The following is a 27,971-nucleotide window of genomic DNA, read 5'->3' on the forward strand; positions in this document are numbered from 1 at the left end:
GCTGGGAGAGAGAGGGGCTGTCGTTTCCCTCAGCTGGAGAGAGAGGGGCTGTCGTTTCCCTCAGCTAGAGAGAAGGGCTGTCGTTTCCCTCAGCTGGAGAGAGATGGGCGGTCGTTTCCCTCAGCTGGAGCAAGAGGGGCGGTCGTTTCCCTCAGATGGAGAGAGAGGGGGGCGTTTTCCTCAGCTGGAGAGAGAGGACTGCCGTTTCCCTCAGCTGGAGAGAGAGGGGCTGTCGTTTCCCTCAGCTGGGAGAGAGAGGGGCTGTCGTTTCCCTCAGCTAGAGAGACGGGCTGTCGTTTCCCTCAGCTGGAGAGAGAGGGGCTGTCGATTCCCTCAGCTGGAGAGAGGGGCTGGAGAGGGCTGTCGTTTCCCTCAGCTAGAGAGAGGGACTGTCGTTTCCCAAGGCTAGAGAGAGAGGGGCGGTCGTTTCCCTCAGCTGGAGAGAGAGGGCGGTCGTATCCCTCAGCAGGAGAGAGAGGGGTGGTCGTTTCCCTCAGCTGGAGCAAGAGGGGCGGTCGTTTCCCTCAGCTGGAGAGAGAGGGGCGGTCGTTTTCCTCAGCTGGAGAGAGAGGGGCTGTCGTCTCCCTCAGCTGGGAGAGAGAGGGGCTGTCGTCTCCCTCAGCTAGAGAGTAGGGCTGTCGTCTCCCTCAGCTAGAGAGAAGGGCTGTCGTTTCCCTCAGCTAGAGAGAGGGGCTGTTAAGAACCTCAGGTCAGTCTGCTGTTTGGACACAGATGTGTACAGAGGCGTATGAAGCGTAGAGGTTAGATGGTCCAGTAGGAACTTGACAACTGGTGGTCTGTTTATCTCGGATTCCACTGCTGTTGGAAGCAGATCAGCATTGACTGACCCTGTGCCTCTCAATGTGTGTGTATGCGTGCATGTGCGTGCGTGCGCATTTGTGTGTTTGTGTGTGTGTGTGTGTGTGTGTGTGTGTTGGTATTTGTGTGTGGTGGTGATGGGAAAGGCAAGACATGAATTTCTCTTTCTAGCAAAAATGGACAATAAAGTATCTATTCTAGGGAAGAGGCTGAGGAATGTACCTGTCCACAGGTGAGTTGAAGTCGCTGGTAGAGTGTCCTCCAGAATGGCCATGCTCCATATTACCCAATACTGCAATACTCTACAAACAGGACAAGGGAGAGGGAACAGTCAGGAAGACGGAACAGACACATAGTGTATTATGGTAATTCAAAAATACAATTGTATTAATGTACAGTTTAGGTAGAGTTACTCGTCATCATCATAGCTAGCTAGGGCCCCGCCCCGCCCCCCTTTCAGAAAAGCTGACCACGACTCCATTTTGTTGATCCCTGCCTACAGACAGAAACTAAAAAAAGAAGCTCCCACGCCGAGGTCTGTCCAACGCTGGTCCGACCAAGCTGACTCCACACTCCAAGACTGCTTCCATCACGTGGACTGGGATATGTTTCGTATTGCGTCAGATAACAACATTGACGAATACGCTGATTCGGTGTGCGAGTTCATTAGAACGTGCGTTGAAGATGTCATTCCCATAGCAACGATTAAAACATTCCCTAACCAGAAACCGTGGATTGATGGCAGCATTCGCGTGAAACTGAAAGCGCGAACCACTGCTTTTAATCAGGGCAAGGTGACTGGTAACATGACCGAATACAAACAGTGCAGCTACTCCCTCCGCAAGGCTATCAAACAAGCTAAGCGTCAGTACAGAGACAAAGTAGAATCTCAATTCAACGGCACAGACACAAGAGGCATGTGGCAGGGTCTACAGTCAATCACGGACTACAAGAAGAAAACCAGCCCAGTCACGGACCAGGATGTCTTGCTCCCAGGCTGACTAAATTACTTTTTTGCCCGCTTTAAGGACAATACAGTGCCACTGACACGGCCTGCAACGGAAACATGCGGACTCTCCTTCACTGCAGCCGAGGTGAGTAAGACATTTAAACGTGTTAACCCTTGCAAGGCTGCAGGCCCAGACGGCATCCCCAGCCGCGCCCTCAGAGCATGCGCAGACCAGCTGGCCGGTGTGTTTACGGACATATTCAGTCAATCCCTATACCAGTCTGCTGTTCCCACATGCTTCAAGAGGGACACCATTGTTCCTGTTCCCAAGAAAGCTAAGGTAACTGAGCTAAACGACTACCGCCCCGTAGCCCTCACTTCCGTCATCATGAAGTGCTTTGAGAGACTAGTCAAGGCCCATGTCACCTCCACCCTACCTGACACCCTAGACCCACTCCAATTTGCTTACCGCCCAAATACGTCCACAGACGATGCAATCTCAACCACACTGCACACTGCCCTAACCCATCTGGACAAGAGGAATACCTATGTGAGAATGCTGTTCATCGACTACAGCTCGGCATTCAACACCATAGTACCCTCCAAGCTCGTCATCAAGCTCGAGACCCTGGGTCTCGACCCTGCCCTGTGCAACTGGGTACTGGACTTCCTGACGGGCCGCCCCCAGGTGGTGAGGGTAGGCAACAACATCTCCACCCCGCTGATCCTCAACACTGGGGCCCCAAAAGGGTGCGTTCTGAGCCCTCTCCTGTACTCCCTGTTCACCCACGACTGCGTGGCCACGCACGCCTCCAACTCAATCATCAAGTTTGCGGACGACACAACAGTGGTAGGCTTGATCACCAACAACAACGAAACGGCCTACAGGGAGGAGGTGAGGGGCCTCAGAGTGTGGTGTGAGGAAAATAACCTCACACTCAACGTCAACAAAACTAAGGAGATGATTGTGGACTTCAGGAAACAGCAGAGGGAACACCCCCCTATCCACATCGATGGAACAGTAGTGGAGAGGGTAGCAAGTTTTAAGTTCCTCGGCATACACATCACAGACAAACTGAATTGGTCCACTCACACAGACAGCATCGTGAAGAAGGCGCAGCAGCGCCTCTTCAACCTCAGGAGGCTGAAGAAATTCGGCTTGTCACCAAAAGCACTCACAAACTTCTACAGATGCACAATCGAGAGCATCCTGGCGGGCTGTATCACCGCCTGGTACGGCAACTGCTCCGCCCACAACCATAAGGCTCTCCAGAGGGTAGTGAGGTCTGCACAACGCATCACCGGGGGCAAACTACCTGCCCTCCAGGACACCTACACCACCCGATGTTACAGGAAGGCCATAAAGATCATCAAGGACAACAACCACCCGAGCCACTGCCTGTTCACCCCACTATCATCCAGAAGGCGAGGTCAGTACAGGTGCATCAAAGCTGGGACCGAGAGACTGAAAAACAGCTTCTATCTCAAGGCCATCAGACTGTTAAACAGCCACCACTAACATTGAGTGGCTGCTGCCAATACACTGACACTGACACTGACTCAACTCCAGCCACTTTAATGATGTAAAATGATGTAAAATATATCACTAGCCACTTTAAACAATGCTACCTTATATAATGTTACATACCCTACATTATTCATGTCATATGCATACGTATATACTGTACTCTATATCATCTACTGCATCCTTATGTAATACATGTATCACTAGCCACTTTAACTATGCCACTTTGTTTACATACTCATCTCATATGTATATACTGTACTCAATACCATCTACTGTATCTTGCCTATGCTGCTCTGTACCATCACTCATTCATATATCTTTATGTACATATTCTTTATCCCCTTACACTGTGTATAAGACAGTAGCTTTGGAATTGTTAGTTAGATTACTTATTGGTTATTACTGCATTGTCGGAACCAGAAGCACGAGCATTTCGCTACACTCGCATTAACATCTGCTAACCATGTGTATGTGACAAATAAAATTTGATTTGATTTGATTTATTTGTACACACCGAGGGGAAGCGGAGGGCTGGGTAGGAGTGGTGCTGAGGGTGTCTGTTGAGGGTGGTAGTCCCAGACCCAGTGTTTTGGGTCAGGGTTGACCAGTTGAGGCTGACAGCTATCTCCAGGGGATCCTGGAGGCCAGAGGAGCTGAGATAGCCGTCTGTCTCGCAGTCAGCTGTTACAACAAACACATCTGACATCAGCCATGAGCATGTGACTGACCGGGCATGAGACATCAGCCATGAGCATGTGACTGACCAGGCATGAGACATCAGCCATGAGCATTATAGGAATCGACCACACAGAGGGTTCTGATTGTCTCTCTGCTGGTCACAAGAAAACATTTGAGGACACACACACACACACACACACACAACACACACACACACAACACACACACACACACACACACACACACACACACACACACACACACACACACACACACACACACACACACACACACACACACACACACACACACACACACACACACACACACAAAAACAACTGGTGAGGTACACTGTAAGACCATCAGGGACTGAATAATTAAGTTTCCTCCTTTCTTTCAGGGTCTCCCACATGTATATCTAGTCAGGGCCATTCAGCACTACAACAGTTATGAAACCAACAGTTATGAAAGCAATGAGCCCTGGTCAAAAGTAGTGCACTATATAGGGACTAGGGTGCCTTTCGGGACAGAGCCACAGCCTAAATTGGCTAAAGGTTAAGTTAAGTGTTCTCACAGTTGGCCGAGGAGCAGCTGGTGTGGTGGACCTGGAAGTGCTGGTGCTGGTCTGCCTCTGGTTCCTCAGGTTCATGGATGAAGCTGGCGTTGATGCCCGAGTCCAGAGAGCTGTTGACGGGGGACACGGTGGGGGTCAGCGGGTTCGGGGAGGGGTGATCCTGGCTCTGGGCCGGGGTGGGGGCATGGACGCTTATCGCGCTCTGATGGGGCTTTGATGGAGACCTGTTGAATTTTAGGGATGGCGGCTGCAGTGCAGGCTTGGGCTCCTCCTCTTCCTGCTTCTTCTTCTCTGCGAGGCGGCGCAGTTTGTCACGCTGGCGCTTGATGATGTTGATGCGGTCCCGAATGGCCTTGGCCACAAGCTTGAAGTCGGCCTCGCACACGAAGCCCAGCACTACCTGGGAGAAGGGATGTAGCAGATTCAGGACTTAATACTGATACAAACAGGGAACACATCACGGTCCATGAACTACCACTGTCTGTGTAAATAATAATGCATAGAGGTCTGATGTACTTCCTGACCGTGCTGTTCTGTACTGTACAGATGTAGGATCTTAATTTGAGCCAGTTTGCTACAGCAGGAAAATAATCCTACAGCAACAGGAAATGTGAATGATTACGTGGATTATAATTCATTTACATATTTGTAGTGGTTGATACATTTTTGGTAAGGGAAAATCAAGTCTGACATTTCAAAGTGGAAATTACAAACTTCAGAAAGCTTTTTAAGCCTCAAATACACTACAAGTTTGCATTGTCTGCTGCACAGGAAAACTCTCTGACAACATTGATCAAATTAAGATAGTGCACCTGTACACCCCCGTGGACAGGACGCTAGTCTTGTCATTTGCTGTGTTGTTACATCAAAACCTGTCCCATTCTGAACACAGTGTTCCAGTCTCAGACTGGGCGGGAGGAAAAGGTCTACGTCTCAAATTAAACCCTATTTCTTCTATAGCGCACTACTTTGACCAGGGCCCATAGGGAAAGCCCATAGGGCTCTGGTCAAAGGTACTGTAGGGCACTATATAAGGAATAGGGTGTAACTTGGGATGTACACAAAGGTGGTGGTTTGCCTCCCTCCTCTCTCTAACCCTTCTCTCAACATCTCGTCAGATTACGCTGTTAGATTCCCATAACCCAGACTAAATGTCCTGGATGATAATACATGGGAACTTGATGAAAAGGCAGCAGGCAGGAGGAAGAGGTATGGAATTGTGGCTGGTGGCCAGGCCGGGTCCTTCTCATTAAAAGTGACCTCTGCTAAGAGGGCTGGAGGACACAAAGTCCTACCTCCCAAATGGCAGACTAGTGTGTGGGCCCTGGTCAAAAGTAGTGCACTATAAAGGGAAAAGGGTACCATTTGGGACAACATTTGGGGCTTAACCTAGGAAAGGCTGTTTCATATGGCCTCCTGTTCGTGAGAGCGAGAGACATTATATTATTAAAGCCCTGACCTCTGCTTTCTTCTTTTCGCTCTCCTCTCACATTTCTACCACTGATGATTAAACACTGAGCTGTCCCCTTGACACACTGTCTGCAGGCAGGTCCACTTCACTTTATGGGCTAAGCATATGGCAGTGTGTGTCCACGATTGTAATCAAATCGTAGACTATGTGATCTTGGGGTATTAGTTTCTATGTGTTTCCTGGTCTGTTGCTAAAGGGATATCTAGATATGCTCAGATCCTCAAAAGGTTCTACAGCTGCACCATCGAGAGCATGTGGCACCATCGAGAGCCTGATATAGAGGTCCTGGATGGAAGGAAGCTTGGCCCCAGTGATGTACTGGGCCGTACGCACTACTGTAGTGCCTTGAGGTCGAAGGCCGAGCAGTTGCCATACCAGGCAGTGATCGGTCCTAAAATTGGCAAAGCCTCCAGCCACCCTAGTCATAGACTGTTCTCTCTGCTAACGCACGGTAAGCAGTACCGGAGCGCCAAGTCTAGGTCCAAAAGGCTTCTTAACAGCTTCTACCCTCAAGCCATAAGACTCCTGAACAGCTAATCAAATGGCTTCCCATAGACAGGACTGGCAAAAAGTGCTCTTCACTGACGAGTCATGGTTTTGTCTCACCAGGGGTGATGGCCGGATTCGCGTTTATCGTCGAAGGAATGAGAGTTACACCGAGGTCTGTACTCTGGAGCGGGATCGATTTGGAGGTGAAGGGTCCGTCATGGTCTGGGGCGGTGCGTCACAGCGTCATCAGACTGAGCTTGTTGTCATTACAGGCAATCTCAACGCTGTGCATTACAGGGAAGACATCCTGCTCCCTCATGTGGTACCCTTCCTGCAGGCTCATCCTGACATGACCCTCCAGCATGACAATGCCACCAGCCATACTGCTCATTCTGTGCGTGATTTCCTGCAAGACAGGAATGTCAGTGTTCTGCCATTGCCAGCCAAGAGCACGGATCTCAATCCCATTGAGCACGTCTGGGACCTGTTGGATCGGAAGGTGAGGGCTTAGGCCATTCTCCCCAGAAATGTCCGGGGAACTTGCAGGTGCCTTGGTGGAAGAGTGGGGTAACATCTCACAGCAAGAACTGACAAATCTGGTGCTGTCCATGAGGAGGAGATGCACTGCAGATACTGACTGTTACTTTTGATTTTGACCCCCAAACCCCCCCCTTTGTTCAGGGACATATTATTCCATATATGTTAGTCACGTGTCTGTGGAACTTGTTCAGTTTATGTCTCAGTTGTTGAATCTTGTTATGTTCATACAAATATTTACACATGTTATGTTTGCTGAAAATAAACGCAGTTGACAGTGAGAGGACGTTTCTTTTTTTGCTGAGTTTATTTATCAATATACTACCATTTAAAAGTTTGGGGTCACTTAGAAATGTCCTTGTTTTCGAGCCAGTTTGTGCTCTTCTGTGAAGGGAGTAGTACATAGCTTGTACAAGATCTTCAGTTTCTTGGCAATTTCTCGCATGGAATAGCCTTCATTTCTCAGAATAAGAATAGACTGACGAGTTTCAGAAGAAAGTGCTTTGTTTCTGGCCATTTTGAGCCTATAATCAAACCCACAAATGCTGATGCTCCAGATACTCAACTAGTCTAAAGAAGGCCAGCTTTATTGCTTCTTAAATCAGGACAACAGTTTTCAGCTGTGCTAACATAATTGCAAAAGGTTTTTCTAATGATCAATTAGCCTTTTAAAAGTATCAACTTGGATTAGCTAACACAACATGCAATTGGAACACAGAAGTGATGGTTGCTGATAATGGACCTCTGTACGCCTATGTAGATATTCTATAAAAAATCTGCTGTTTCCAGCTACAATAGTCATTTACAACATTAACAATGTCTACACAGTATTTCTGATAAATTTTATTTTATTTTAATGGACAAAAAATGTGCTTTTCTTTCAAAAACAAGGACATTTCTAAGTGACCACAAACTTTTGAGTGGTAGAATGGCTGTGTTTTCACCTGGTGCAACAATGACACTCCAACAATGTGTAAGCTGAGTCTACTACCTACCTGCATTATAGCTATAGTATTACACCTAGCTGTCTCCACTGGTCGTCAGCTTGACAGCCACAACAGGAAACCCTTCTTATCATTAATGCTACAACTAGAGGACATAAAGATTAAAGAGGACATGATGCTAGGCAAGTGCAAAGGTCAAGACAAGTGTTGTGGAAAGATACCCAGCATCGGGGGTAGGCCATATGGCTCTCTCACACAGCCTATTACAGTAACAGTTGTTACCACATGAGTAGTACCAAAGGGAGTGGATACAGTAAACCAATCTAAACTTATACAAATGTCAACTTGACCATTTCATGGTTTTCTTACTGTTTCCAGCTCTGCTGAGAGCTCTGCTCTGAGTAAGATTTTACATACAGTATGGCAAATAAACCTGTAACTTGAAATGTGAGCTGCTCACCATCTCCTGCGCCACCTCCTCTGGCACGTCCTTGTAGAGTTCGAACAGGAACTCAATGGCGTTGTTGTCCTTGTACTTCCCATGGAGTTTCTTAGTGTCGTCCATCCGGAGCCACAGCTTCAGGCCTGACTTCACCGTGTTGTCCTCCTCAGCCAACTCAACATGGACGCCGTTGTTCTCCTGGAAGAATGTGTGCTCCAGCAGGTCCTGGATGGTGTACCTGAGGTAAAGGAATAATATACAGTTGAAGTCGGAAGTTTACATACACTTGGGTTGGAGTCATTTAAACTCGTTTTTCAACCACTCCACAAATGTCTTGTTCACAAACTATAGTTTTGGCAAGTTGGTTAGGACATCTACTTTGTGTATGACACAAGTCATTTTTCAAACTTTTTCCAAACGCCTGAAGGTACCATGTTCATCTGTACAAACAATAGTACACAAGTATAAACACCATGGGACCACACAGCCGTCATATCGCTCATATCTTGAGATGAACGTACTTTGGTACTAAAAGTACAAATCAATCCCAGAACAACAGCAAAGGACCTTGTGAAGATCCTGGAGGAAACATGTACAAAAGTATCTATATCCACAGTAAAACAAGTCATATATTGACATAACCTGAAAGGCTGCTCAGCAAGGTAGAAGCCACAGCTCCAAAACCACCATAAAAAAGCCAGACTATGGTTTGTAACTGCACATAGGGACAAAGATCATACTTTTTGGAGAAATGTCCTCTGGTCTGATGAAACAAAAATAGAACTGTTTGGCCATAATGACCATCGGTATGTTTGGAGGAAAACGAGAGGCTTGCAAGCCGAAGAACACCATCCCAATCGTGAAGCATGGGGGTGACAGCATCATGTTGTCGGTGTGCTTTGCTGCAGGAGGGACTGGTGCACTTCACAATATAAATGGCATCATGAGGAAGGGAAATGATGTGGATATATTGAAGCAACATCTCAAGACATCAGTCAGGAAGTTAAAAGCTTGGTCGCAAATGGATCTTCCAAATGGACATTGACCCCAAGCATACTTCCAAAGTTGTGGCAAAATGGCTTTAGGACAACAAAGTCAAGGTATTGGAGTGGCCATCACAAAACCTTGATCACCTTCAGGCGTGCTTCAACACCTGCATTGCTTGCTGTTTGGGGTTTTAGGCTCGGTTTCTGTACAGCACTTTGAGATATCAGCTGATGTACGAAGGGCTATATAAATAAATTTGATTTGATTTGATCTCAATCCTATAGAAAATTTGTGGGCAGAACTGAAGAAGTGTTTGTGAGCAAGGAGGCCAACAAACCAGTAACACCAGCTCTGTCAGGATGAATGAGCCAAAATTCACCCAACTTAGAGGTAGGAAGCTTGTGGAAGGCTATCCAAAACATTTGACCCAAGTTAAACCATTTAAAGGCAATGCTACCAAATACTAATTGAGTGTATGTAAACTTCTGACCCACTGGGAATGTGATGAAAGAAATTAAAGCTGAAATAAATCATTCTCTCTACTACTCTTCTGACATTTCACATTATTAAAATAAAGTGGTGATCCTAACTGACCAAAGACAGGGAATTCTTACTAGGATTAAATGTCAGGAATTGTGAAAAACTGAGATTAAATTGTATTTGGCTAAGGTGTATGTAATATTCCAACATCAACTGTAGCTATTCAATTCAATCAACTCCTTTTAATTGGACACCTTAATTAAACGCCAAAGGATTTGATATATCATTTACTTAGCATAATGTCTGGAATGTTCACTTCACCCTATGTGTAATAACTCATATGTTTTATGGAATGTAAGAATATTATGAGAAGCCCAATACCTTTCATCTTTGTCCATCCGGATACATCCTTCGATGATCTCTTTGAGCTCTGGGACCTTGACTTTGTAGAAACTGTCTGGCTTCATCCCCTGTAAGGACAAGTGTTCTGGTTAGTATTGCTTATTTACATGCTTGGTTCAAAATAGAAGGCAATGGTAACCTAAGGGAACATAGTAGTACCACAGGGGAATGTACGAATACAAAGAAAAAAGGAATGTCCGCAACTCTGGTACCATGGCCTGACGAAGATCGGATGGAAACGTTTTCTTATTTGATGTGTCTGATTAAATCACCATGGAAACAGAATTGTGGACAATACCTTTTTCTTTGATACATTTTTCTGAAGTTGGGTGTGCATATCTTTCTCTTTTTCTGCAGATACAGTCACAGTATGTGCTTCCTCAGATGTTGCCTGAGAAACCTTTTTGGCTCAGACTTTCCTCCGTCATGATGAGTGTACCTACAGTACTGAACCCACAACAGTCCCTTTCCAGTAGCTGAACCCACAACAGTCCCTTTCCAGTAGCTGAACCCACAACAGTCCCTTTCCAGTAGCTGAACCCACAACAGACCCTTTCCAGTAGCTGAACCCACAACAGTCCCTTTCCAGTAGCTGAACCCACAACAGTCCCTTTCCAGTAGCTGAACCCACAACAGTCCCTTTCCAGTAGCTGAACCCACAACAGTCCCTTTCCAGTAGCTGAACCCACAACAGTCCCTTTCCAGTAGCTGAACCCACAACAGTCCTTTCCAGAAGCTGGACCCACAACAGTCCCTTTCCAGTAGCTGAACCCACAACAGTCCCTTTCCAGTAGCTGAACCCACAACAGTCCCTTTCCAGTAGCTGAACCCACAACAGTCCTTTCCAGAAGCTGGACCCACAACAGTCCCTTTCCAGTAGCTGAACCCACAACAGTCCCTTTCCAGTAGCTGAACCCACAACAGTCCCTTTCCAGTAGCTGAACCCACAACAGTCCCTTTCCAGTAGCTGAACCCACAACAGTCCCTTTCCAATAGCTGAACCCACAACAGTCCCTTTCCAGTAGCTGGACCCACAACAGTCCCTTTCCAGTAGCTGAACCCACAACAGTCCTTTCTAGGAGCTGGACCCACAACAGTCCCTTTCCAGTAGCTGAACCCACAACAGTCCCTTTCCAGTAGCTGAACCCACAACAGTCCCTTTCCAGTAGCTGAACCCACAACAGTCCCTTTCCAGTAGCTGAACCCACAACAGTCCCTTTCCAGTAGCTGAACCCACAACAGTCCTTTCCAGGAGCTGGATAACCCCCTGAGGCTGTGATGTCTGCCACCATGTAGCCTGCCTGCCAGTCTGCCTGCATGGCACTGTGCTCTGCCTTCAGGTAAACCCAGAGGGAGGGAGGGGACACTTGGAAACCGAAAAGACCAAAGAGACTGTCTATCTGTTCATGTTAGTATTGTTGTTTAAAAGGGCAGACAAAAGAGACTGTCTATCTGTTTGTGTTAGTGTTGTCATTTAAAGGACAGCATGGCAACAGAAAGAATGCAGACCTCTCTCATCACCCACGCCGGTGCAACTCAGTGAGCAGTGCATTATGGGTTTGCAACTGTTTCAATAATTGAATAGAACAAATCCCCACATGTTTTAAACAGCTAACGTGAACATCACAGCTGTCCTAAACTTACCCCATGTTTATTCAGACATTAAAATAAAAAGGTTTGGTAAATCAAAGTTGTTTGGTTGGTTGGTTGGTTAACTGGTTTACATTGTTGTAATTGTGCAACAATGTTGACTTGTCATGTTTGGCTTCTGAGTTTAATATTTGCCAAGGGCCAGACACCAGCCTATGTTTTCCTTGATAACCTATTTATTCTGAGACAGAGAATCGAACTGTGAGACTATGGATGGCAAGAATGGAGTGTATCTAAGGGTGTGATATTCTCATTTCACACCTTGAAGTAGGAACAACATGTCAATGGGTTCTCTGTGTAAATGCATCAGCTACTGTAACACAGTTATTACATTGGAACAGCGTGACAGTGTGTTACATAACGCCAATGCTCTGAATTTCACTATAATCTGGAGATCATTGTGATTGTAAAGGACTCTTTTTCCACATCCCTTCAACTCTTCCAAATACTTGATAACAAGTAAGGAACACAAAGGACAGTGCTCTTCAATTGGCCTCCACTATCATTACAATAACCCTATGGCTTATCTATTTAACAACGGAACAAGCAAGCAAACCAATTGAGTATTCTCTTTCGATCCGACTCTGTTATAATGCACTCTATACTTGCACAGTGGACATAATATCTCTGCCTGTGAATTGAACAGTTTATTATGTTAAAACGTGACATTATATTAAAAACGTGTTCAGACTAGCAGTGGTAATCTGACAGGTAATTGCCCCAGACTCCCCCGAGTAGGCCCTATTAGTTGTTTATGGAACATTGACTTTATGGATGGTGAGTGGCGACCGATCAGCGACGCCTACAGTAACCTGCACTTAGAAAGAGAGAGAGACACGATGTTTGTGCAGAAGGCAGACGTCATTTTCAAAACACATCATTCTACCATCACCTGACCAAACCCACTGTGGCGTCACCATCCTGTATGCTCAAGCCCAAAGCCCAAGAACACAGCTCTCAATGTGGAGGGTCCCTTCATTACTGACTCCCTCTCTGTTTCACGCCTGCTCCCGCTCTTCCCCCCTGGCACTCGAGGCCGCCAGGCTTTCCAGCATTGCTCACTCCTGCCATCATCATTATGCACACCTGCCTTCCCCCCGTCACACGAATCAGCGATTATTGGACTCACCTGGACTCAATCACCTCTGTCATTACCTTCCCTATATCTGTCTGGTTCCCTGCTCTGTTTCCTGCTTCTGCATTGATTGTCATATGTCCTTGTTTACCCGTGTTCTGAAGCTGTTCCTGTCCTGTTACCTGTCTGTTCCTCATTAAATGTTCACCTCCCAGTAACCACGTCTCATCCCCGGCGTCGGTCCTTACAGAATGCAGAAGCATTCATACGAAGCATCGGGGAGTGCTGACGTTCTGGTTGGTAGTGACGTCGGTTCCGGGGTCTGACACCGATGGAACCGGGCATGCCTAAGCCAGCTCGTCGGGCTGTCACACCCTAGCTTGCTCAAGGGGTTTTTGCCCCGGATGGCTCGGAAGGTGCCCATCCCACGTCAGGCCTCAGCCGGATCGTCAGGTTTTTACGCCCAGCCAGTTCGTCAGGCTGCTTTGCCTCCGCCAGATCATCCGGCTCTCACGTCTCAGAGGGATCGGCAGACCTTCATACCTCAGCCGGATCGTCAGGCTCTTTTTGCTTCAGCCAGCTCGCCAGGCTCTCACGCCTCTGCCGGTTCGTCGGGGTTTCATGCCCAGCCAAATTGTCCAGCGCCCGTGCCTCGGCCGGCCCGTCAGGCTCGCCCAGGTGGGACGCCGGGTGGCACCCCTAGGGGGGGGTTACTGTCATGCCTGCTCCTGCTCTTTCCCCCTGGCACCAGGCTCCCCAGCAATGAGCACTCCTGCCATCATCATTACACACATCTACCTTCCCCCCCGTCACGCGCATCAACGATTATTGGACTCACCTGGACTCAATCACCTCTGTCATTACCTTCCCTATATCTGTCTGGTTCCCTGCTCTGTTTCCTGCTTCTGCATTGATTGTCATATGTCCTTGTTAACCTCTTGAGCTTATGGCTCAATACTGCCCCCGTTGGAGGAAGTGCGTGCCCATAGTAAACTGAAAATATTTTTTTCCAAAATTGCTAATATATGCATATAATAATAATTATTGAATAGAAAACACTCTAAAGTTTCTAAAACCGTTTAAATTATGTCTGTATGTAAAGCAGAACTCTCAGGGCAGCCTTTCTCCCAAACTCTCTCTTGTCAAGAGAAAAGTTGGGTCAACTTTGACGTCATCGCCCCCACCCTTCCCAGGCAGCTACCGATCTGGGAACAGTATGTATTTGTTCAGCGCGATGTCTGCCGATTTGGGGAACGTTCTTTTCCAATAGACACCAGTTGAAGCCGGTTCGTTTGTTCGCGATGATCATTGTTTTACATGATAAAAACATCATTTTGCTCGATTCTGCACTTAGTTTGACCAGTTTAGTCAACATATAATATGTAATTTTGAAGATTTGATGCGCAAGAGTGCGGGACCAGAAGGAGCAGAAGTTATTTTGGGTGCATTTCAGCTGAAGCTGTTAGCATATGCTAATACAAAGACGCACAACTTGAAACCAAACGATGTATTAGGTAAGTATGACTCCTTCTACGTCTTCTGATCGAAGAACATCAAAGGTAAGGGAATATTTATGTGGTTATTTTGGGTTTCTGTGGACTCCAAACGTAGAGGAGACACTGCTAATATCTGAGCGCCGACTCATAGCATAGACTAGTGAACGAATTCTGTAACGTTAAAAATAAATGTAACACAGCGGTTGTATTAAGAAGAAGTGTATCTTTGTAACTATATGTAGAACATGTATATTTAGTCATGTTTATTGCTTGTTATCTGATGTTATCTGTCGGAGCTATCATAATTTCTCCGGACATTTTGAGTAGCATTTTTTGAAATGTCGTCATTGTAAACAGAGATTTATGGATATTAATGGCATATTATTGAAAAAAAAAAATGTACTGTGTAACATGTAATATTACTGTCATCTGATGAAGATTTTCAAAAGGTTAGTGAATTATTTATTTTTTAATCCTACTTTTAAATTTTATATTTTCTGGGACAAAATGGCCGCCGCTTGCCTTTTGTTTCGGTGGTGGTCTAATATAAATGTGTGCTATGTTTTCGCCGTAAAACATTTTAGAAATCTGACTTGCTGGGTAGATGAACAAGGTGTTTATCTTTCATTTGAGCTATTGGACTTGTGTAGGTGTGGAGGTTAAATATTTCTAAGAATATTTTTTCGCATTTTGCGTTATGCTAATGAGCTTGAGCCGTAGTCACGATCCCGGATCCGGGATGGGTAGCATCAAGAGAAGCCATGTGCTGAAGCTATTCCTGTCCTGTTACCTGTCTGTTCCTCATTAAATGTTCAATTCCCCGTGCCTGCTTCTTATCCCGGCGTCGGTCCTTACACTCTGAGCAGTAAAACACCCCTGTCAGGGAGAAGTTTGCAATTTCAGCGAGTTACTTACTTCGAATCAAAAAATGTAAAACCAGGAACAGATATAGCCCTTGGTTCACTCCAGACCTGACTGCCCTTGACCAACACAAAAACATCCTGTGGAGTACTGCATTAGCATCGAATAGTCCCCGCGATATGCAACTTTTCAGGGAAGTTAGGAACCAATATACACAGGCAGTTAGGAAAGCAAAGGCTAGCTTTTTCAAACAGTAATGTGCATCCTGAAGCACAAACTCCAAACAGTTCTGGGACACTGTAAAGTCCATGGAGAATAAGAGCACCTCCTCCCAGCTCTCCACTGCACTGAGGCTAGAAAACACTGTCACCACCGATAAATCCACTATAATTGAACATTTCAATAAGCATTTTTCTACGGCTTTCCACCTGGCTACCCCTGAAAGAGCTGCAAAATCTGGACCCCTACAAATCAGCCGGGCTAGATAATCTGGACCCTCTCTTTCTTTCAAAAATTATCAGCCGAAATTGTTGCAACCCCTATTACTAGCCTGTTCAACCCTTCTTTCGTACTGTCTGAGATCCCCAAAGATTAGAAAGCTGCCGCGGTCATCCCCCTTTTCAAAGGGGGAGACACTCTAGACCCAAACTGCTACAGACCTATATCTATCCTACCCTGCCTTTCTAAGGTCTTCAGAAGCCAAGTTAACAAACAGATCACCGACCATTTTGAATCCCACAGTAACTTCTCCGCTATGCAATCTGTTTTCCGAGCTGGTCATGGGTGCACCTTAGCCACGCTCAAGGTCCTAAACGATATCGTAACCGCCATCGATAAGAGACAATACTGTGCAAATGTATTAATTGACCTGGCCTGACCGGGCCGACTCTTTTCTCTGTATACATCAATGATGTCGCTCTTGCTGCTGGTGATTCTCTGATCAACCTCTATGCAGACAACACCATTCTGTATGCTTCTGGCCCTTCTTTAGAATCTTTGTTAACTTCTTGGATATAGGGGGCGCTCTTTTAATTTATGGATTAAAAAACGTGCCCGTTTTAAGCGCAATATTTTGTCACGAAAAGATGCTTGACTATGCATATAATTGGCAGCTTTGGAAAGAAGACTGCAAAGATATTATCTGTGAGTGCTACAGAACTCAATGCTACAGGCGAAACCAAGATGAAACTTCAATCAGGAAATGGGCAGAATTTTTGAGGCTCTGTTTTCCATTGTCTCCTTATATGGCTGTGAATGCGCCGGGAATGAGCCTGCCCTTTCTATCGTTTCTCCAAGGTGTCTGCAGCATTGTGACGTATTTGTAGGCATATCATTGGAAGATTGGCCATAAGAGACTACATTTGCCAGGGGTCCGCCCGGTGTCCTTCGTCTAAATTGGTGCGTAATCTTCAACTGGAGATTCAACTCAATTTTCCATTGAGATTCAGAGGAGAACGCACACTTCCACGAACGATATATCATCGAAGAGATATGTGAAAAACACGTTGAGGATTGATTCTAAACAACGTTTACCGTGTTTCAGTCGATATTATGGAGTTAATTTGGAAAAAAATTTGACGTTTTGATGACTGAATTTTCGTTTTTTTTGGTAGCCAAACGTGACACACCAAACGGAGCGATTTCTCCTAAACAAATAATCTTTCAGGAAAAACTGAACATTTGCTATCTAACTAAGAGTCTCCTCATTGAAAACATCCAAAGTTCTTCAAAGGTAAATGATTTATTTTAATGTTTTTCTGGTTTTTGTGAAAATGTTGCCTGCTGATGCTAACGCTAAATGCTACGCTAGCTGCGCTAGCTATCAATACTGTTACACAAATGCTTGTTTTGCTATGGTTGAGAAGCATATTTTGAAAATCTGAGATGACAGTGTTGTTAACAAAAGGCTAAGCTTGAAAGCTAGCATATTAATTTCATTTAATTTGCGATTTTCATGAATAGTTAACGTTGTGTTATGCTAATGAGCTGCGGGGATAATTACACTCCTGGATACAGGTTTTTTTCGTAGCTAAACGTGATGAACAAAACAGCGATTTCTCCTAAACAAATAATCTTTTTGGAAAAACGGAACATTTGCTATCTAACTGAGAGTCTCCTCATTGAAAACATCTGAAGTTCTTCAAAGGTAAATGATTTTATTTGGATGCTTTTCTTGTTTTTGTGAAAATGTTGCATGCTGAATGCTACGCTAAATGCTACGCTAGCTATCAATAATCTTACACAAATGCTTGTTTTTCTATGGTTGAAAAGCATATTTTGAAAATCTGAGATGACAGTGTTGTTAACAAAAGGCTAAGCTTGAGAGCTAGCATATTAATTTCATTTCATTTGCGATTTTCATGAATAGTTAACGTTGCGTTATGGTAATGGGCTTGAGGCTGTATTCACGATCCCGGATCCGGGATGGCTAGAAGCAAGAGGTTTAACTAACCTCCAGACGAGCTTAAATGCCATACAACTCTCCTTCCGTGGCCTCCAACTGCTCTTAAATGCAAGTAAAACTAAATGCATGTTCTTCAACCGATCACTGGCCGCATCTGCCTGCCCGTCCAGCATCACTACTCTGGACGGTTCTGACTTAGAATATGTGGACAACTACAAATACCTAGGTGTCTGGTTAGACTGTAAACTCTCCTTCCAGACTCACATTAAGCATCTCCAATCCAAAATTAAATCTAGAATCGGCTTCCTACTTCGCAACAAAGCACCCTTCACTCACGCTGCCAAACATACCCTCGTAAAACTGACTATCGTACCGATCCTTGACTTCTGTCACGTTCTGACCATAGTTCTTTTGTGTTTTCCTTGTTTTAGTGTTGGTCAGGACGTGAGCTGGGTGGGCATTCTATGTTTTGTGTGTCTAGGTGGTTTTTCTGTGTTCGGCCTAGTATGGTTCTCAATCAGAGGCAGGTGTCGTTAGTTGTCTCTGATTGAGAGTCATACTTAGGTAGCCTGGGTTTCACTGTGTTTTTGTGGGTGATTGTTTCCTGTCTTTGTGTCTATGCACCAGATAGGACTGTTTTTCGGTTTTCACATTTGTTGTTTTGTAATTTGAAGTGTTCAGTTTGGGTTTATTATTAAATAAGATGAACACTCACCACGCTGCGCTTTGGTCCTCTCCTTCCCAGGAAGAAAGCCATTACAGAATCCCCCACCACAAAAGGACCAAGCGGCGTGGTAAGCAGCAGCAGCAGGAGAGGCAGCAGCAGCGGCAGCAGGAGAGGCAGCAGCAACAGCAGGAGAGGCAGCAGCAGCAGCAGTGGGAGAGGCAGCACTATTTGCAAAAATGGACTTGGGAGGAGATCCTAGACGGGAAAGGACCCTGGGCAGAGCCAGGGGAATATTGCCGCCCCAAAGCAGAGCTAGAGGCAGCGAAAGCAGAGAGGCGGCATTATGAGGAGCTAGCATGGCAGAGTGGCTGGAAGCCCGAGAGGCAGCCCCAAAAATGTATTGGTGGGAGACACAGGGAGAGTGTGGCAGAATCAGGTGTTAGACCTGAGCCAACTCCCCCTGTTTACCGTAAGGAGCCATGGATGGAATCAGAGCAGTCGGCGAAGTTGAGGTGTGAGTCTGGGAATGTTGAGGAGGTATTGGACAGAGTAGAGAGAGAGCTGTTGGTTTGGCGTAGTATGCACGGCATTCGTCCTGAGGAGCGTGTTAGCTGTCCGATGCCACCTGTGTCAGTTCCTCGTACTCAGCCTGAAACTTGTGTTGGAATTCCGGAGGATTTGATGCCGGCTATACACACCAGGTCTCCAGTACACCTTCACAACCCGGTGTGTCCTGTTCCTTGCACTCACCCTGAGGTGCGTGTCCCCAGCCCGGTACCACCAGTGCCGGCACCCCGCACCAGGCTGTCTCTCCGTTCTTTGAATACAGGTGCTCCCGCCTGTCCAGCGCTGCTAGAGCCTTCATACTCTCCAGAGCTGCCGGAGTCTCCCGCCTGTCCGGCGCTGCCGGAGTCTCCCTCAGCCCAGAGGCGCCAGAGCCCCTCTGTCCAGCTTCTGCCAGAGCCTTCCTCCTCTCCAGCGCTGCCGGAGTCTCTCGCCTATCCGGCGCTGCCAGAGCTTCCGCCCCTCAGTCCAGAGGCACCAGAGCCCCTCAGTCCAGAGGCGCCAGAGCCTCTCTGTCCAGTGCTGCCAGAGCCTTCATCCTCTCCAGCGCTGCCGGAGTCTCCCGCATGTCTTCCGCCCCTAAGTCCAGAGGCACCAGAGCCCCTCAGTCCAGAGGCACCAGAGCTCCTCTGTCCAGCGCTGCCAGAGCCTTCCTCCTCTCCAGCACTGCCGGAGTCTCCAGTCTGCCTAGCGCCGCCTGAGCTGGCCGTCTGCCCAGCGCCGCCTGAGCTGCCCGTCTGCCCCGCGCCGCCTGAGCTGCCGTCTGCCCCGCACCGCCTGAGCTGCCGTCTGCCCCGCGCCACCGGAGTCTCCAGTCTGCCCAGCGCCACCTGAGCTGCCCGTCTATCCAGAGCTGCTAGAGTATCCCATCTGTCCAGAGCTGCTAGAGTCTTCCGCCTGTCCAGAGCTGCTAGAGTCTTCAGTCTGCAAGGAGCAGCCAGAGCCATCAGTCTGCAAGGAGCCGCCAGAGCCGCCATTCAGCCAGGATCTGCCAGAGCCTCCAGTCAGCCAGGAGCTGCCAGAGCCGTCAGTCAGGCAGAAGCTGCCAGAGCCGTCAACCAGCCTGAGCTACCTCTCAGTCCTGAGCTACCTCTCAGTCCTAAGCTACCCCTCAGGCCTGAGCTACCCCTCAGTCCTGAGCTACCCCTCGGTCATGAGCTACCTCACAGTCATGAGCTACCTCAGTCCCGAGCTGCCCCTCAGTCCGGAGCTGCCCCTGAGTATAGCGGGGCCCTTTGTTAGGGTTCCTAGGCCAAGGTCGGCAGGGAGGGTCGCCACTCAAAGGACGCTAAGAAGGTGGAGAAAGACAATGATGGAGTGGGGTCCACGTAATTTGAAGTGTTCAGTTTGGGTTTATTATTAAATAAGATGAACACTCCCCACGCTGCACTTTGGTCCTCTCTTTCCCAGGAAGAAAGCCGTTACAACTTTGGCGATGTCATTTACAAATTAGCCTCCAACACTCTACTCAGCAAATTGGATGTAGTCTATCACAGTGCCATCCGTTTTGTCACCAAAGCCCCATATACTACCCACCACTGCGACATGTATGCTCTCGTTGGCTGGCCCTCGCTTCATATTTGTCGTCAAACCAACTGGCTCCAGGTCATCTATAAGTCTTTGCTAGGTAAAGCCCTGCTTTATCTCAGCTCACTGAGATAAGGCTGAACTCTAAACTCTTTCCCGATGACCTACATACAGTGCCTTAAGAAAGTATTGACACCCCTTGACATTTTCCACATTTTGTTGTGTTACAAAGTGGGATTAAAATGAATTTCATTGTCTTTTTCTAACGATCTACACAAAATAGTCTGTAATGTCAAAGTGGAAGACAAATTCTAACATTTATTCAAAACTTATGAAAAACAAAACAATAATATATCTTGAGTCAATACATGTTAGAAACACCTTTGGCAGCGATTACAGATGTGACTCTTGTTGAGTAAGTCTCTTGTACAACATTCGCCCATTATTCTTTTTTTTTTTTATTATTCAAGTTCTGTCAAGTTGGCTGTTGATCATTGCAAGAAAGCCATTTTCAAGTCTTGCTATAGATTTTAAAGTAGATTTAAGTCAAAACTGTAAGTAGACCTCTCAGGGACATTCAATGTCATCTTGGTAAGCAACTCCTGTCCTGTGGAGATTTGTCCTTGTGTTTTAGGTTATTGTCCTTCTGAAAGGTTAATTTGTCTCCCAGTACTTCATTCTATAGCTAGAGGACTCCTGATATCTCCAGCAGTGATAAATATCACTTTTGTCTTCTGTTGTTGTCTAATACTGTCTTGCTGCTAACTAGTGCTACCTGTCTTCCCAGTAGCCTACTTGGTGTGTGAACTGCTGACTGCTATTAACTTGCAGATGACTGTTGACACATCAACCAAGATTAAGAGGCAAGGCAATTTGTGACTGTTGTTGTTTTTGTAAACAGTGGCTGTGTATTAGAGGGGGAGTGGTTTATCCTCTCATAGGCAATCAGCAATAAGTACCAGGAGATGTGCTCTTCAACTTTGCAAGGCAATTAGCAATTAGTACTTTTAGTACCTGTTTTCTCAGCGGTGGCAATTGCGGTGGCAATTGCGTTACAAAACTAAGACCGTCGCCGAAACAGAGACAGTTCTACCGAGTTGTTCTGTCGAGTTGTTCGAGGAAGGGAAGAGAGTAAGCTCCACACCACTCATTCACTTGAGTATTTTACATAATTATTTTCAGATCTCAGTTTGCTCTTTTGTAGCATTGTCAACTATGTGTGTGTTTTCTATACCTATTCGCTTCTCTCTCTGTAGGCTTTACAGACACTTGATGGGGGGTGGGGAGCGTATAGCCTGCGCGCACAACCCATGTGGAATTCCTGCTCCGTGGCAGCGTTTGGAACTGCCGATCTGCATTCAAGAACGCCAAATTCATCTCTGCCCATGCTGCCCTTCAGTCCCTTGACTTTTTGCCCTGACAGAGACATGGATCAACCCAGAGAACACTGCTGCTCTCTCCATCAGAATATGTTTTCTCATAGTCCAAGAACATTGGTCGTCGCGGTGACGGCACAGGGCTACTCATTTCACCTAAGTGAATTTCATGCTGTCACTTGTCCACTCAAGCTTAACATTGTTGTCATATATTGCCCACTAGGTTCTCTTAGAGTTTCTCAATGAGCTTGAACCTTGATAAGCTAATTTCCTGATAATGGCTCACCGCTATACGTACTTGATGACTTTACCCTCCCGATGCTTGCCTTCAATTCATTTCTTTCCAACTCTCTCTTTCCCCTCCTTGCCTCTCTTGACCTTACCCGTTCCCAGTCCCCTCCCACTCACAAGGCAGGCAATACGTGTGACCTCATCTTTATTAGAGGCTGTTTGCCTACTAATCTCACTGCAACCCCCTCCAGGTCTCTGATCACTACTTTGTTTGCTTTTCTGTCTCCCTTTCCTCCAACCCTAACCACTCAGATAGGCATGCACCATCACAATCTTGTCTCTCTCTCTCCCACTACTCTTTCCCTTCTGCTAAATCCTTCTCCCTCCTGTCTCCTGATTCTGCCTCTTCAACACTAGTCTCCTCTCTTTTCACATCCTACGACTCCCACTATCCCCTTTCTTCCCGGCCAGCTCGGCCCTCCCCTCCTGCTCCTTGGCTGAGTGACTCATTGCGAGCTTACAGAACAAGGCTGCTGGCAGCAGAGTGAAAATGGAGTAAAACTAAACTTCCGAAGGACCTATCATCTTTCCACTCCCTCCTCTCTACCTTCTCTTCCTCTGTATCTACTGCAAAAGCCACTTTCTATGACTCACTACCTTTCAAGCTTCTGGCTCTAATCCTAGGAAACTCTTTTCCACCTTCTCCTCCCTCCTAAATCCTCCACCCCCTCTCTCGTCCCTCGCTCTGGAAGACTTTGTTAACCACTTTGAAAAGAAGGTTGAGGACTTCCACTCCTCATTCACTCAGCCTATTGAGTCCACTGGTCCCACTCACACAGAACTACCCTATAACTTGACCACATTTTCCCCTCTCTCTCCAGATGAAATCGTGCGACTAGTGAGGTCTGGCCGCCCGACAACCTTCCCGCTTGACCCCATTTCCTCCTCCCTTCTCCAGACCATCTCTGGAGACCTTCTCCCATTCCTCACTTCCCTCATCAACACATCCCTGACCACTGGCTGCACCCCCCCTGACTTCAAAATGGCCCGAATCACTCCCCTCCTCAAGAAACCAACTCTCTACTCCTCTTACATCAAACTAAAGACCAGTATCCCCTCTTTATTTTCTTTCCAAAACACTTGAGCGTGCTGTCTCTGACAAACTCTATCACTATCTCTCACAGAACTTTCTTCTTGACCCTAAGAGGTTATGTGCTGTTCATGTATTCTCACTACTGGTGTCCCCCAGGGCTCAGTTCTTGGCCCTCTCCTCTACTGTAAATCCACAAAGTCACTCAGCTCCGTCATATCCTTACAAAGTCTCTCTTATCATTGCTTTGCAGATGACACTCAACTACTCCAGGTTGACAACTCCAGTGTCCCCCTCCCAAAGTGCAAAGAACCTTTACGTGACCCTGGACAACACCCTGTCATTCTCTGCAAACATCAAAGCAGTGACTCGCTCCTGCAGGTTTATGCTCTACAACATCCGTAGAGTACGACCCTACCTCACACAGGAAGCTGTGTTGGTCCTAATCCATCTTCCTTCTGGACTACTTCAACTCACTGTTGGCTGGCCTCCCCGCTTTTGGCATCAAACCCCTAAAACTTATCCAGAATGCTGCAGCCCACCTGGTGTTCAGACTTCCCAAGTTCTCCCATGTCACCCCACTCCCCCGCACACAATTCACTGGCTTCCAGTCAAAGCTCGCATCCACTACAAGACCCTGGTACTTGCCTACAAAGCAGCAAGAGAAACTACCCCTCCCTACCTAAAGGCTATGCTCAAACCCTCCACCCCAACCCAAGCCACCTCTGGTCTCTTGGCCCTCCCACCCCTAAGGGAGGGCAGCTCCCGTTCAGCACAGTCCAAGATTTTCTCTGTCCTGGCACCCCAATGGTGGAAGCAGCTTCCCACAGAAGCTAGGACAGCAGAGTCCATGTCCATATTTTTCTGAAAACATCTGAAACCCTACCTCTTCAGAGTATATTCAATAATCCCACAGCATGTCCCCCCCCAGAAACAAGGAAAATGAATGCCTGTGGTGAAATAATACTTCCACCCCTTTCTAGCTCTGACTTTGATGATAGCTACTTTATTGAGGAAAATTTTACTTACTGTGATATGTGGTTGTCCAACCTAGCTATCTTAAAACGAATGCACTAACGGTAGGTCGCTCTGGAAAGAGCATCTGCTAAATTACTCAAATGTTGGAAAGAAGACTGAACCCGGTTTTTCATTGGGATTTTGCCTGTGCTTAGCTGTATTCCATTTCTTATCATAAACTCCCTAGTCCTTGCCGATGACAAGCATACCCATAACATGGTGCAGTTACCGCCATGCTTGAAAATATGAAGAGTGGTACTCAGTGATGTGTTGGATTTGCCCCAAACAAAACACTTTGTATTCAGGACAAAGAGTTCATTTTTTGCAGTGCCTTAAACAGGATGCATGTTTTGGAATATTTTTATTCTGTACAGGCTTCCTTCTTTTTACTAGCCTTAATGACAGTTTGTGGAGTAACTACAATGTTGCTGATCCATCCTCAGTTTTTTAAAATCACAACCATTGAGCTCTAACTGTCTTAAAGCTTAATAAATAGCTTCACCATGCTCACGTCTACCAATCAGTGCTCTTCTTTACGAGGCATTGAAAAGCATCCCTGGTCTTTGTGGTTTAATCTGTGCTTGAAATTCACTACTCGATTGACAGACCTTATAATTATCTGTATGTGTGGGGTACAGAGATGGGGTAGTCATCTCTGAAAAAATCCTGTTAAACACTATTATTGAACACAGAATGCAACTTGTTATGTGATTTGTTAAGCACATGTTTACTCCTGAACATATTTAGGCATCCCTTAACAAAGGGGTTGAATACTTGACTTAAGACATTACAGCTTTTCATGTACTATTTATTTTAAATATTTTATTATTATGTATAGATCAGTGACACAACATCTGAATTTAATCCGTTTTAAATTCAGGCTGTAACAGAACAAAATGTAGAAAAAGTAAAGGGGTGTGACTGCTTTCTAAAGGTAACTTTAGCTGCATCTCTCTGGTAGAAGGGAGAGGTCTTTAAGTACTATGATATGTTTCATCTGCTATTCAATTACTGATAATATGTTGGAATCAGAGTCAGTTAGAAATGTCTTGATTATGAGCTGCTCTGAAAAGGTAATCTCTCTCTCTCAACATGGTAACCAGCAACATGTAATCTGTCTCCCTGGTAACCAAAATCAAAACAAATCAAATCAAATTGTATGTGTCACATACACATGGTTAGCAGATGTTAATGCGAGTGTAGCGAAATGCTTATGCTTCTAGTTCCGACAATGCAGTAATAACCAACAAGTAATCTAACTAACAATTCCAAAACTACTGTCTTATACACACAAGTGTAGGGGAATAAAGAATATGTACATAAAGATATATGAATGAGTGATGGTACAGAGCGGCATAGGCAAGATACAGTAGATGGTATCGAGTACAGTATATACATATGAGATGAGTATGTAAACAAAATGGCATAGTTAAAGTGGCTAGTGATACAAGTATTACATAAAGATGCAGTAGATGATATAGAGTACAGTATATACGTATACATATGAGATGAATAATGTAGGGTATGTTAACATTATATTAGGTAGCATTGTTTAAAGTGGCTAATGATATATTTACATCATTTCCCATCAATTCCCATTATTAAAGTGGCTGGAGTTGAGTCAGTGTGTTGGCAGCAGCCACTCAATGTTAGTGGTGGCTGTTTAACAGTCTGATGGCCTTGAGATAGAAGCTGTTTTTCAGTCTCTCGGTCCCAGCTTTGATGCACCTGTACTGACCTCGCCTTCTGGATGATAGCGGGGTGAACAGGCAGTGGCTCGGGTGGTTGTTGTCCTTGATGATCTTTATAGCCTTCCTGTAACATCGGGTGGTGTAGGTGTCCTGGAGGACAGGTAGTTTGCCCCCGGTGATGCGTTGTGCAGACCTCACTACCCTCTGGAGAGCCTTACGGTTGTGGGTGGAGCTGTTGCCGTACCAGGCGGTGATACAGCCCGCCAGGATGCTCTCGATTGTGCATCTGTAGAAGTTTGTGAGTGCTTTTGGTGACAAGCCGAATTTCTTCAGCCTCCTGAGGTTGAAGAGGCACTGCTGCGCCTTCTTCACGATGCTGTCTGTGTGAGTGGAACAATTCAGTTTGTCTGTGATGTGTATGCCGAGGAACTTAAAACTTGCTACCCTCTCCACTACTGTTCCATCGATGTGGATAGGGGGGTGTTCCCTCTGCTGTTTCCTGAAGTCCACAATCATCTCCTTAGTTTTGTTGACGTTGAGTGTGAGGTTATTTTCCTGACACCACACTCAGAGGGCCCTCACCTCCTCCCTGTAGGCCGTTTCGTCGTTGTTGGTAATCAAGCCTACCACTGTTGTGTCGTCTGCAAACTTGATGATTGAGTTGGAGGTGTGCGTGGCCACGCAGTCATGGGTGAACAGGGAGTACAGGAGAGGGCTCAGAACGCACCCTTGTGGGGCCCCAGTGTTGAGGATCAGCGGGGTGGAGATGTTGTTGCCTACCCTCACCACCTGGGGGCGGCCCTTCAGGAAGTCCAGATCCCAGTTGCACAGGGCGGGGTCGAGATCCAGGGTCTCGAGCTTGATGACGAGCTTGGAGGGTACTATGGTGTTAAATGCCGAGCTGTAGTCGATGAACAGCATTCTCACATAGGTATTCCTCTTGTCCAGATGGGTTAGGGCAGTGTGCAGTGTTGTTAAGATTGCATCGTCTGTGGACCTATTTGGGCGGTAAGCAAATTGGAGTGGGTCTAGGGTGTCAGGTAGGGTGGAGGTGATATGGTCCTTGACTAGTCTCTCAAAGCACTTCATGATGACGGAAGTGAGTGCTACGGGGCGGTAGTCGTTTAGCTCAGTTACCTTAGCTTTCTTGGGAACAGGAACAATGGTGGCCCTCTTGAAGCATGTGGGAACAGCAGACTGGGATAGGGATTGATTGAATGTGTCTGTAAACACACCAGCCAGCTGGTCTGCGCATGCTCTGAGGGCACGGCTGGGGATGCCGTCTGGGCCTGCAGCCTTGCGAGGGTTAACACGTTTAAATGTTTTACTCACCTCGGCTGCAGTGAAGGAGAGGCCGCATGTTTTGGTTGCAGGCCGTGTCAGTGGCACTGTATTGTCCTCAAAGCGGGCAAAAAAGTTATTTAGTCTGCCTGGGAGCAAGACATCCTGGTCCGTGACTGGGCTGGTTTTCTTTTTGTAATCCGTGATTGACTGTAGACTCTGCCACATACCTCTTGTGTCTGAGCCATTGAATTGAGATTCTACTTTGTCTCTATACTGACGCTTAGCTTGTTTTATTGCATTGCGGAGGGAATAGCTACACTGTTTGTATTCGGTCATGTTTCCGGTTACCTTGCCCTGATTAAAAGCAGTGGTTCGCGCTTTCAGTTTCAAGCGAATGCTGCCATCAATCCACGGTTTCTGGTTTGGGAACGTTTTAATCGTTGCTATGGGAACGACATCTTCAACGCACGTTCTAATGAACTCGCACATCGAATCAGCGTATTCGTCAATGTTGTTGTCTGACGCAATACGAAACATATCCCAGTCCACGTGATGGAAGCAGTCTTGGAGTGTGGAATCAGATTGGTCGGACCAGCGTTGGACAGACCTCAGCGTGGGAGCTTCTTGTTTTTGTTTCTGTCTGTAGGCAGGGATCAACAAAATGGAGTCGTGGTCAGCTTTTCCGAAAGGAGGGCGGGGCAGGGCCTTATATGCGTCACGGAAGTTAGAGTAGCAATG

At 46.4% G+C, this 27,971-nt stretch overlaps 1 protein-coding gene across 1 annotated transcript in view; it reads right to left on the reverse strand.

The window, feature by feature from the left end:
- LOC112259685 (serine/threonine-protein kinase WNK4-like) overlaps window positions 1-27,971 on the reverse strand; it is a 111,741-nt gene that overhangs the window by 42,830 nt on the left and 40,940 nt on the right. The window contains exons 6-10 of the mRNA XM_024434291.2: window positions 10,280-10,368; window positions 8,450-8,669; window positions 4,549-4,948; window positions 3,811-3,977; window positions 1,042-1,121 (exon numbers count right to left, since the gene is read on the reverse strand). Of these exons, the coding sequence (XP_024290059.2) occupies window positions 1,042-1,121; window positions 3,811-3,977; window positions 4,549-4,948; window positions 8,450-8,669; window positions 10,280-10,368 (956 nt within the window). The remainder of the gene's footprint in view (window positions 1-1,041; window positions 1,122-3,810; window positions 3,978-4,548; window positions 4,949-8,449; window positions 8,670-10,279; window positions 10,369-27,971) is intronic.

Source organism: Oncorhynchus tshawytscha, linkage group LG01, assembly GCF_018296145.1.
Source record: "Oncorhynchus tshawytscha isolate Ot180627B linkage group LG01, Otsh_v2.0, whole genome shotgun sequence".
NCBI classification, from domain to species: Eukaryota; Metazoa; Chordata; class Actinopteri; order Salmoniformes; family Salmonidae; genus Oncorhynchus; species Oncorhynchus tshawytscha.